The 12,179-nt window shown below is 48.4% G+C and overlaps 1 protein-coding gene across 7 annotated transcripts; it reads left to right on the top strand.

The window, feature by feature from the left end:
- The first annotated feature begins 17 nt into the window (after window positions 1-17).
- On the top strand, window positions 18-11,963 carry LOC140917609 (magnesium transporter NIPA2). Of its 7 annotated transcripts, none has more exons than XM_073360798.2 (6): window positions 18-104; window positions 1,039-7,027; window positions 8,043-8,099; window positions 8,850-8,940; window positions 9,078-9,238; window positions 10,792-11,963. In XM_073360798.2, exons 2-6 carry the CDS (start codon window positions 6,829-6,831, stop codon window positions 11,418-11,420), a joined length of 1,137 nt encoding a protein of 378 aa, XP_073216899.2. In that variant the 5' UTR covers window positions 18-104; window positions 1,039-6,828; the 3' UTR covers window positions 11,421-11,963. The 7 variants fall into 7 exon arrangements, with proteins under 7 accessions (XP_073216899.2, XP_073216901.2, XP_073216905.2 ...); XM_073360800.2 differs by having other exon boundaries at window positions 28-104; window positions 6,880-7,027; XM_073360801.2 differs by lacking the exon at window positions 18-104 and adding an exon at window positions 114-226 and having other exon boundaries at window positions 6,880-7,027.
- The last annotated feature ends 216 nt before the right edge of the window (window positions 11,964-12,179 follow it).

Genomic DNA, 12,179 nt, shown 5'->3' with positions numbered 1-12,179 from the left:
GGATGACTCACCGGAAGCGGAAGTGAGGGGCGAGGCGCTCCCACGCTGGCTCTGGAGCAGGGGGTTGGCTGAAGCTGCGGAAGCGGTCCGGGGAGCTGCAGCAGGTACCGGCGAGGAAGGGGCGGGGCGGGGCTCTGTGCTTGCTGCCCCCGGTCGCGGTACCGTGGGCGAGTGGTGCTACTCTGCGTTGAGAGGACCCGGGGCTCCTGCCCCCTTACAAGCTGTGGTGTGTCTCGCGGGCCCCGCCCCTGGGGCTCCTGGGTTCCCGCGGTGTGGGGTGGGGCCCGCCTGGTGGACGGGGCTGTCAGCAGCGTATCACGCGCAGCGCTGCCTGCGCTCCCCCGACCGTGTGAGGCCCCCCCGGGACAGTGCCCTGCCCGCGGAGATTGATGATCGCCGGGCGGGGTTCGGCACTCGCTCCGGAAAGGGGAGCCTGGTTCCTAGCGGGGAGCAGCACTTGGGGGTCGGTTGCAGTTGGGCTCTAAGGGTATGCCTGCACTACGAAATTAGGTCGAATTTGTAGTAGTCGATTTTTAGAAAGGTTTCAGAGTAACAGCCGTGTTAGTCTGTATTCGCGAAAAGAAAAGGAGGACTTGTGGCACCTTAGAGACTAACCAATTTATTTGAGCATAAGCTTTCGTGAGCTACAGCTCAAAAGAGAGCTGTAGCTCACGAAAGCTTATGCTCAAATAAATTGGTTAGTCTCTAAGGTGCCACAAGTACTCCTTTTTTTTTTTTTTTTGCGATTTTTAGAAAGCGATTTTATACAGTCGATTGTGGGTGTCCCCACTAAGCGCATTAATTCAGCCAAGTGCGTTCTCACTACCGTGGTTAGTGTCGACTTTCGGAGCGTTGCACTGTGGGTGGCTATCCCACAGTTCCTGCGGTCTCCGCTGCCCACTGGAATTCTGGGTTGAGCTCCCAATGCCTGATGGGGCAAAAACATTGTCACAGGTGGTTTTGGGTACATATCGTCAGTCGCCCTTCCCTCCGTGAAAGCAATGGCAGACAATCGTTCCACGCCTTTTTTCTGTGCAGGCGCCAAACTGCCTTCAGCAGACGGTACAGTAGGACTGCTAAATGTCGTCATCGAACCACCGCTTCAGCTGCAACTCTGCTCTCCTGCTTTTGTCTCGATAGCAAATTTCTCCATGTTGTCGCTCATGGGCTCCTGCTTCCGCTGCAACTCTGCTCTCCTGCTCTTGTCTTGCCATAACATGGCAAGCGTGCAGCCCGCTCAGCTGTTGTGTCCTGGCAGTAGACTGTGCAGTAGGTCTAGAAACCATTGTCACTGAACGACCGCTTCCACTGTCATTCTGCTCTCCTGCAGACGCTATACCACGGCAAGCATAGAGCCCGCTCAGATCACTGCTGCAGTTATGAGCATTTTAAGCACTTCACGCATTATCATGCAGTATATGCAGAACCAGAACCTGCAAAAGCAGGCGAGGAGGCGATGGAAGCGCGGTGACAAGAGCGATGAGGACATGGACACAGACTTCTCTCAAAGTACGAGCCCCGGCAGTTTGGCCATCCTGGTGGCAATGGGGCAGGCTCATTCCATGGAACGCCAATTCTGGGCCCGTGAACAAAGCACAGACTGGTGGGACTGCATAGGGTTGCAGGTCTGGGATGATTCTCAGTGGCTGCGAAACTTTCGCATGCGTAAGGGCACTTTCATAGAACTTTGTGACTTGCTTTCCCCTGCCCTGAAGCACAAGAATACCAAGATGAGAGCAGCCCTCACAATTCACAAGCGAGTAGCGATAGCCCTCTAGAAGCTTGCAATGCCAGACAGCTACCAGTAAGTCGGGAATCAATTGGGAGTGGGCAAATCTACAGTGGGGGCTGCTGTGATCCAAGTAGCCAACGCAATCTCTGAGCTGCTGCTATCAAGGGTAGTGACTCTGGGAAATGTGCATGTCATAGTGGATGGCTTTGCTGCAATGGGATTCCCTAACTGTGGTGGGGTGATAGACGGAACCCATATCCCTATCTTGGCACCGGAGCTCCAAGGCAGCCAGTACATAAACCGAAAGGGGTACTTTTCAATGGTGCTGCAAGCACTGGTGAATCACAATGTACGTTTCACCAACGTCAATGTGGGATGCCTGGGAAAGGTACATGATGCTCTCATTTTCAGGAACGCTGGTCTGTATGAACAGCTGCAGCAAGGGATTTACTTTCCAGACCAGAAAATAACCGAAAAATGTTGGTGTACTGTGGGGCCATGTGAGTACCCATAGCAGTGCCGCTGATTTGAAGGTATACATTGTCCCCAAATCTGAAATAGTTATGGGTGAGGACAAAGTCACAAAATTCAGCCACCAGGTTTGCCGTGACATTATCGGGGATACTGTTCCTGATGGCTTGTAGTTCAGCTTTGTGTGGAATGTTGGTGTAGAGGGCTTCTACATCCATAGTGGCCAGCATGGTGTTTTCAGGAAGATCACCGATGGATTGTAGTTTCCTCAGGAAGTCAGTGGTGTCTCGAGGATAGCTGGAAGTGCTGGTACCGTAGGGCCTGAGGGGGAGTCTACATAGCCAGACAATCCTGCTGTCAGGGTGCCAATGCCTGAGGTGATGGGGCGTCCAGGATTTCCAGGTTTATGGATCTTGGGTAATAGATAGAATACCCCAGGTCAGGGTTCCAGGGGTGTGTCTGTGCGGATTTGTTCTTGTGCTTTTTCAGGGAGTTTCTTGAGCAAATGGTGTAGTTTCTTTTGGTAATCCTCAGTGGGATCAGAGGGTAATGGCTTGTAGAAAGTGGTGTTGGAGAGCTGACTAGCAGCCTCTTCTTCATATTCCGACCTATTCATGATGACGACAGCATCTCCTTTGTCAGCCTTTTTGATTATGATGTCAGAGTTGTTTTTGAGGCTGTGGATGGCATTGTGTTCTGCACGACTGAGGTTATGGGGCAAGTGATGCTGCTTTTCCCCATTTCAGCCCGTGCACGTTGGCGGAAGCACTCTATGTAGAAGTCCAGTCTGTTGTTTTGACCTTCAGGAGGAGTCCACCCAGAATCCTTCTTTTTGTAGTCTTGGTAGGAAGGTCTCTGTGGGTTAGTATGTTGTTCAGAGGTGGGTGGGAAATATTCGTGGAGTCAGAGTCGTCGAAAATAGGATTCTAGGTCACCACAGAACTCCAACCCCTCAGACAGAGACAAACACCTACAAGATCTCTATCAAGCATTTTTACAACTACAATACCCACCTGCTGAAGTGAAGAAACAGATTGACAGAGCCAGAAGTCCCCTACTACAGGACAGGCCCAACAAAGAAAATAACAGAACACCACTAGCCATCACCTTCAGCCCCCAACTAAAACCTCTCCAATGCATCATCAAGGATCTACAACCTATCCTGAAGGACGACCCATCACTCTCACAGATCTTGGGAGACAGACCAGTCCTTGCTTGCAGACAGCCCCCACAAGATGCCACAAGAACTCCTTTTCTTTATCGTTATTCTTGGGGACCCAGCCTACCCCTTAATGCCATGGCGCATGAAGCCATACACAGGCAGCTTGGACAGTAGTCAGGAGCTGTTCAACTATAGGCTGAGCAAGTGCAGAATGGTGGTAGAATGTGCATTTGGATGTTTAAAAGCATGCTGGCGCAGTTTACTGACTCGCTTAGACCTCAGTGAAACCAATATTCCCATTGTTATTACTGCTTGCTGTGTTCTCCACAATATCTGTGACAGTAAGGGGGAGACGTTTATGGCGGGATGGGAAGTTGAGGCAAATTGCCTGGCCGCTGATTACGCGCAGCCAGACACCAGGGTGGTTAAGAAGAGCACAGCAGGGCACCCTGTGCATCAGAGAAGCGTTGAAAACCAGTTTCATGGCTGACCAGGGTATTGTGTGACAGTTCTGTTTGTTTCTCCTTGATGAATACCTGCCCCCTTGGTTCACTCTACTTCCCTGTAAGCCAACCACCCTCCCCTCCCACCTTTGATCACCGTTTGCAGAGGCAATAAAGTCATTGTTGTTTCAAATTCATGTATTCTTTATTAATTCGTCACACAAATAGGGGGTAACTGCCAAGGTAGCCTGGGAGGGGTTGGGGAGGAGGAAAGTACCAGGTGGGGTAGGGGAGGAGGGATGGACAAGGCCACACTGAACTTCAAAACTTATTGAATTCCAGCCTTCTGTTGCTTGGGCAGCCCTCTGGGGTGGAGTGGTTGGGTGCCCTGAGGCCCCCTCCACCACCACTACATTCTTGGGTGTCTGGGTGAGGAAGCTATGAAACTTGAGGAGGAGGGCAGTTGATTACACAGGGGCTGCAGTGGCAGTCTGTGCCTTTCCTGCACCTCAACCATACCCCGGAGCATATCAGTTTGATCCTCCAGTAGCCTCAGCATTGCATCCTGCCTCCTTTCATCATGCTGCCATCACCTCTCCTGTTGCTCTAGCTATCTATCCTCTCGCACATCCCTCCTGTCCTCGTGTTAATTTTGTGCTTTCCTGGACTCTGCCATTGTCTGCCTCCACACATTCTGCTGGGCTCTTTCAGTTTGGGTGGACTGCATGAGCTCAGAGAGTATTTCATCGTGAGTGCGGTTTTTTTTGGCCTTCTTATCTGCGCTAGCCTCTGGGACGGAGATGCTAGTAGCAGCGTTGAAACATTTGCAGCTGCAGGAAACAAAAAAGGGAGATTAAAATTGAAAAAGATACTTTGGCCATTTAAAAGGAGGGGCTGATGTTTTCAGGTTAACGTGCAGCACAAACCCAACTAACCCCTCCCCCCACCCAATTCTCTGGGATGATCGCTTCACCCCTCCCTCCACCGCGTGGTTAACAGCAGGGATGATTTCTTTTCAGCCACAGGCAAATAGCCCAGCAGGAACAGCGACCTCTGAATGTCCCTGAATAAAATTCCCCTATTTCAACCAGGTGAGCATGAATGATATCACTCTCCTGAGGATAACACAGAGAGAGAAAGAACAGATGTCACTTGAATGCCAGCAAACACCGGGACCACACGCTGCCATGCTTTCTTATGCAATGATTCTAGACTACGTGCTACTGGCCTGCTGTGGTAAAGTGTCCTACCATGGAGGATGCAATAAGGCTGCCGTCCCCAGAAACCTTTTGCAAAGACTTTGGGAGTGCCTCCAGGACAGCTTCATTGAAATGTCCCTGGAGGATTTCCGCCCCATCCCCACACAAGTTAACAGACTTTTCCAGTAGCTGTACTGGCCGCGAATGCATCCCAAGTCTTCAGGGCAAATTAGTCATGAAAAACGCTTGCTTTTAAACCGTGTATTATATTTACAAAGGTACCCTCACCAGAGCTGCCTTCTCTGCCTTCAAGGTCCGGGAGCCTGGGTTGAGAGGGTATTGGCTCCAGGGTGATAAACAGTTCCTGGCTGTCAGGGAGAACGGTTTCTCCGCTTGCCTGGTGTGCGCTATCTTCAACCTCCCCCTCCTCATCATCTTCCTCATCCCCAAAATCATCCCTGTTGCGTGAGACTCCCCTCTTGGAGGAGTCCACGTACAGGGGTGGGGCAGTGTTAGGGGTATGCAGCTCATCATAGAAGCAGCATATCTGGGGCTCTGACCCCGAGCGGGCGTTTGCTTCTTGGGTTTTTTGGTAGGCTTGCCTAAGCTTCTTAAGTTTCACGTGACACTGCTGTGGGTCCCTGTGATAGCCTCTGTCCTTCATGCCCTTGGAGATTTTTTTCAAATATTTTGACATTTTGGAACGGAGTTCTGATAGCACGGATTCATCTCCCCATACAGCGATCAGAGCCAGTACCTCCCGTTCAGTCCATGCGGGAGCTCTTTTGCGATTCTGGGACTCCGTTGTCACCTCTGCTGATGAGATCTGCATGGTCACCTGTGCTGATCAGCTTGCCACACTGGCCAAACAGGAAATGAAATTCAAAAGTTCGCGGGGCTTTTCCTGTCTACCTGGCCAGTACATCCGAGTTCAGAGCACTTTCCAGAGCGGTCACAGTGGAGCACTGTGGGATAGCTCCTGGAGGCCAATACCATCGAATTGCGTCCACACTAACCCAAATTCAACCCGGTGATGTCGATTTCAGTGCTAATCCCCTCGTTGGGGAGGAGTACAGAAATAAATTTTAAGAGCCCATTAAGTCGACAAAAATGGCTTCGTTGTGTGGATGGGTACAGGGTTAAATCAATCTAATGCTGCTAAATTCGACCTAAACTCGTAGTGTAGACCAGGACTAAGGGTTTCAGCCCGCAAGTTGAACAAGCAGGAGCTGCAGAGTCAGCTTCGGGCCCCTGTGCACCCTGAGGGTTCCTGGGTCGTGCCCAGGTTCATGATTATTACTGAGACACTGCAGGTACTACTGTCTTCTCAGGAGCAAAGTCTCTCCTCCCACCCCCCATGTAGATGTCCATTAGGACAGAGATTGACGCTCCCCCCCCTCACCCCCACACACTTTGCTACTGGACGTAGCATTCATGGCACCCGTGCACATGCCTACAGAGCTAAGTAACCATACCATGCCATCCTTACTTTTGCACTGCTGCTGGTGCTAGCTTCAGAGCTGGGCAACTGGCCGGTAGCCACCACTCTCTGGCCACCCAGCTCTGAAAGCAAGGGAAAAGGTCATCATGCAATCCCCCTACAATAGCCTTGCCCCACCCCCTTTTCGGTCAGGACCCCCCATTTGAGAAATGCTGCATTAGGAAATGGAAATGTCAATGGCCCTAGCACTTGAAGGTGTAGAGATAAGTAAGAGCCCCCCAGGAGCTGCCCTACAAAGTGTTTATTTCATGTACAGCAATCTTTCACATTCCAGGAGAACACCCTGCAACTGGGGTTTGCCTTAGATTTGTGTGGTGGACATGCCCAAACCTCTTTTCTCTCTGAATTTGTGTTCTTCCTTCTTGATGCAGGGGGCTGTGATGGAGGGTGTGTCAGGTCGCTATGACTTCTATATCGGACTAGGCCTGGCTCTATCCTCAAGTATTTTTATCGGAGGAAGTTTTATCCTAAAGAAGAAAGGGCTTCTCAAGTTGGCCAGCAGGGGCTCCATTAGGGCAGGTACTTTCCGTCTTTATTGCTGCAGTTGGCTGTACAAAGTTATGTTCCCGCCAAAGGCATTGTTCTTATTGTCCTAGTAGAACAATAAGAGAGTTTTCAGGGGCTCTCTACACACTTGGAAAAATTGAACTTCAAGAAGTTCTAATTGCTATTCAGCTGGATGATGTGAAAACATTTCTGGCTTTAATACAGCTCTTAGTCACTTTAGGATCAGCCAGAAGGGACATATTATTTTCTTGATCTTGGAGCTGTTAATACGGTCGAAATCCTAGACTGCTGTAGTGGGTCTTGTAACCAGGTGTGGTCTAATATTGCACAGTATTGTGAGCAGAGAGCTGGAGAAATGCAGCTTTCAAAATCTGTCGAAGGCTGGGACAAATGACAAGTATTTGAATGAACAGGGAAGAGAAATAGAAATACCTAATCTGGGCAGAGGGAACTGGATGCACCATGGCACTATTTCAGCTCCAAGTCTGACCCAGATCAGTAACCCAAAAACATTACTATCTAACAACCGCTTAATGGTGTACTATATCATGTGAGTTTGGTCTCAATCCAGTTCTTAGTAGACAAGTATTTGCTTCATAAAAACACTTACTTCAGCTGTTACCCTTGACGGTATCTTCACCAGAGATGGAGTGAAGACCAAACTATCTCCTTGTGTTGTAGATGTGATCCTGGCATGGTTGGGCACATAGCTGAGGCAGAGTGGAGGAAGCATGTGCTGCCACTGTCCATGCTGTACTTATTCTTGAGGATAAATTGGACTTCTGTCCCCAGGGATGGCTAGCCAGCACTCTTCACCAGCATCAAGCTCTTTTTTTAAAGATGCTAATATCATCTGGAAATTGGCTCCTTTACAGAGGAGGAAGAGGAGTGCTGGAGGATTATCCCACTTCTCAGAGGAAAATTCATTCCTTTCTTTATAAGCAAAAGAGATCCTGGTTCTTTGTATAGCTTGTGCCATTGGAACCTCACCCTGGATTTTTGTTGTTGCTCTCACTTTCTTTCTCAGGACAAGGAGGTCATGCATACCTGAGGGAGTGGCTTTGGTGGGCAGGACTACTGTCCAGTAAGTACTTGCTGTGAAACTGAAGTATGAGCGAGAGACGTTGGTTGTCCAAGGTTTTTGATTGTTCACCTTTATCTTTGCCTTGTTCTCTTATTTCCTTTGTCATAATTGAGGCTCAGCTGCCTTGTTTTATCATTGAGCAGTTTGAAAGTGGTGTTACCTGTCTAAACAAACCATGTTGTGTGCTCACATCTTACATATTTCTAAATTTCTCACTTAAGAGTTGAGTACTGAGTTAATCAGGTGATTGGGCCATTTTGGAAGTTCTCCTATCACCATGCAAAGCATTCTAGAGCATAGTTGGCTCCTTAGCTTCTGGTATTGCTGCGTAGTCAAGAGAGCTTCACGGCAATTCACAGACGTGATGCTAAGTAAAGACTGGAATATGTCACAATGGACACCACAACAGGAAGGCAAAATTATACAAATATATGTTGAACTGTAAGGATGTTAGTATTTCTTTTCTGCACTGATGCTGGTTAGCAGTATATCCATATGTAAATAAGCTTTCTCCTTTGCCATCCACCTCTTTGTGTCGCTCAGTTCTTGTCTATACTGTCCATACAACGCTCAGCAGATGGACTGTGCTATTGCAGATAACGAATTATGGCATGATGATGGAATCAACAAGTGGTGATGGTGCCTCTGTACAATGACTAACTGCACAACGGCTATGAGCTGACGTGAGTTGTGCTGCATTGGCTCCCATGTTACGCTGCTCTCCTGTGACTGACTGGGTCTCTTTTGCAGTGGGAGTTGGAGAAGCAGCAAATTTTGCTGCATATGCCTTTGCCCCAGCAACACTAGTAACTCCATTGGGTGCATTAAGTGTTCTAGTCAGGTAAGCAACACGAGAACGAGCGGTACTTGTCCCTTTGCCCTTTACCACTGGAAGTAGCTGTCTAACCTCACCCTATCTTTTCCCTCAAATACTGCACCCTCTTGGTGTTTGTGTTTCCTTTGCTTTCAATCCTACAGTGCAGTTTTGTCGTCCTACTTTCTGAATGAGCACCTGAATGTCCATGGAAAGATTGGATGCATCTTGAGTGTTCTGGGCTCCACAGTGATGGTAATCCATGCCCCACAGGGGGAGGAGGTATCCAGCCTGGAGTCAATGGCAGAGAAGCTTAAAGATCCAGGTATCCAAACAGAGGGCTTTGTTAATTTCTTCCCCCCCTCCCACGTAAATGGCAGTGGAAGGTAGAATAACTTGTCTAGCCTGAGAAGAATTGAGTAAATAATCCTTCCTGCACTGAAGTGATAGAAACGTGCCCATTGATCCATGGTAGTTTATTAGTTTCCTTCTCTGTGATGGAAAAGATTAGATTGCTCATGTTTTTTGGAGAGTAAGAGTGAAAGCCTGTGCTACTGAGATGGATAAAGGCTAGTTATTGTCAAATCTGACACAAGAGGTATGATGCCATAGGCGCTGACTTCTTCTGGTGCTGGTGGGTGCTCGGCCCCGCCCCCATTCCAACCCTTTCCCAAAGTGCCCGCCACAAGGAGTTGGCACCTATGTATGATGCAAGTGTTTGCTATATTTGCATTTTATTTTAATAAAAAAGAAATGTCACTTCTCATCTTCAGGATGTTTTGTAAGATGGAGGTTAAGTGACTCTCCCAAGGCCACAGGAGTCTATGTCAAAGTGGGGATTAGCACTCTGGTACTTTTGGGTCCTAGGCCTGTGCTTAGACCCCTATCCATGATCCTTGTGGTTATAATACAGCCCCTTTAATACCAAAGTGCTAAGCAAGAGTTACAAAGGAAGAATAACCACAAAACTAGTAGCAAAATCAACAGCAATGACAAGTAACCCTAATATAATGCTAGTGTAGAAAAGAGGATTGCCAATACATGAGGGGCAGCATTAGTGGGAGGAGGAGAAGAAAGGCCAGAGAAGAAACTTAAGGTGAAAATAAACAAGAGAAGCAAAGAAGGAAATAGGGAGTTGCAGGGAGGGGGAGCTTTGAGGAAAAAATCCCTCACAATATGAGAAAGGAAGTTGGAATCTAGGGAGTGATTTGGGCAATAGCATGATAGGAAAGAATGAGTGACAGTACAGAGAGGAAGCCTGCAGTGAGAAGGGAAGGGAGCAAATCGTGTCAACCCCTTCCCCCCAATACCCACAGGCTCATGCTGCAGTTCATCACTGACACACTGTACTAATGCCCCAGAACACCTGCCCTGCAGCACCCCTTCCTATCCCAGGAGAGTCCTAATCCCAATCTGCACAGCTCTGCTAGTACCACTCTGGCCTGACTTGCAGCATTTTGATGTTCCAGTCCTGGGCTCCATGTAGCTCTGCCAATACTTTGCAATCCCATTTACAGCACCCCCTGGCATATTATTCCCTACCCCCAGCCAATTCTGCGTCTCTGCCTCCATCCGGACCTGTAGTTTCCCTATTCCAGGCTTTCTTGTAACATAACAGAATCTGTTAATCATGCCAACTTGTGTGGTAGTCTTGTGACTTGGACCATAATGCACTAATGAATAGAGAGAGCCCTAAAATCTTTGACGTGTAACCACTTCTTGTTTTGAACCCGTCACTAAGGTGAAAGGTGAGTATACTGACCCATGGGGGCACATGCCACCCTATCTTGCATCTTCACTCACTGTTCTGTAACATAAATGTACAATAGTGTTACCCACTCTAATGCAAATCCTAATGATTATTCCTTCTTATCGAAGGGTTTATAGCCTTTGCGGTGTGTGTGCTGGTGAGCTCCATTCTCCTTATCTTCGTGGCTGGGCCCCGTTATGGGCGGAGCAACGTTCTGGTGTATGTTTTGGTCTGCTCTGCCATTGGCTCGCTCTCAGTGTCCTGTGTCAAGGGCTTGGGCATCACACTGAAGGAGCTGTTTGCTGGGAAGCAGGTCCTGAAAGAACCGCTGGGCTGGATACTCCTGATTTGCCTGGTGCTCTGCATCAGTGTCCAGATTAACTACCTGAACAAGGCCTTGGACATCTTCAATACATCTGTGGTCACACCTATCTACTACGTCCTGTTTACCACAGCAGTCATGACTTGTTCCGCCATCCTATTCAAGGAGTGGCAACACATGGTCCTACACAACATAATTGGCACTATAAGTGGCTTTCTAACCATAGTCTCTGGCATTTTCCTTCTGCATGCATTCAGAGACATCCCCTTCACCCCAGACCTGCTGCCCCTCTTCCTGAAGCAAGGAAGGGCAGACCTGCATTCTTTTTGGAGGGGAGCAGACAAACACCAGTCATGTCTACATCAGCCTCTTCTGGGCCCAGAGGACATCCACAAGGGTTCTCAGAGTGTGGAGGATGAAGGTGAAAGTGTATGACGACTCATGAACCTGTTGCCTGGGAAAGCCTTTGAACTTGTACCCAAGCGCTTTCTGGTCTCACTACTGAGCTCCCCTTGATGAGTTTGCTAATCAGACTCCACCAGCTACAGCTGCATTGTTGGGAATAAGTAAACATCTGCTGCCTATTCTGTGAGAGTGTTCTGTGCTTCCACTGCTGGGGACCTGAAGGGCAGGTGAAGAGACCTAATTGCAATTTCCAGCTGTTACGAACAAAACCTGGAAAAGATTCCCACCAACACTATAACCAGTAGACTTGAGTTCCCTTTGTAAGAACATGCTGCAGCTGCTATCAGGCCACAGGCTTATGTGGGAGGAGACCCAGCAGTAACCACACTAATCCTTACTGAATGGAAGGACCACTCAGTTTAGGTGGCCTTAAAACAAAGCTTTTTTTAATGTTTAAAGATTGTTTACAAAACATTCTAGCCACGTGCTGAGATTCTTGTATGTTGTCACTGCTCCTAAAGCAACAAGGGGTAACGTGTTTTAAAATGATGTGCATAGCATGTTATTTCATAACCGCATCTGTACTTTGCTTTGTCAGGTGCCAGCTCTGCTCATGCAGAGGTTACTGACCCAAAGCTAGAAGCAGAATTAGATTCCCCAAACTGATGACTCTCTAATGTTGTTGCTGCCACTAAATGATGTGTTTTTTTTGGATCAGATTTCATTATGGAGTGTGATCCCTTCACCGTGGCACTTACTTTGTTGGGTGGGAGGGATTATAAATCTGGT

The sequence above is a fragment of the Lepidochelys kempii genome, chromosome 9 (assembly GCF_965140285.1).
Source record: "Lepidochelys kempii isolate rLepKem1 chromosome 9, rLepKem1.hap1, whole genome shotgun sequence".
Classification (NCBI taxonomy): Eukaryota; Metazoa; Chordata; order Testudines; family Cheloniidae; genus Lepidochelys; species Lepidochelys kempii.
This window is presented reverse-complemented; position numbering and strand designations above follow the sequence as displayed.

Excerpts from the sequence above, each read along its gene's own strand:
- LOC140917609 (XM_073360798.2), top strand. The coding sequence starts at position 6,829 with ATGCCCAAACCTCTTTTCTCTCTGAATTTGTGTTCTTCCTTCTTGATG. Across the intron at positions 7,028-8,042 it reads CAGGGGCTCCATTAGGGCAG|GACAAGGAGGTCATGCATAC; the intron begins GTACTTTCCGTC and ends TTTCTTTCTCAG. Across the intron at positions 8,100-8,849 it reads GTGGGCAGGACTACTGTCCA|TGGGAGTTGGAGAAGCAGCA; the intron begins GTAAGTACTTGC and ends TCTCTTTTGCAG.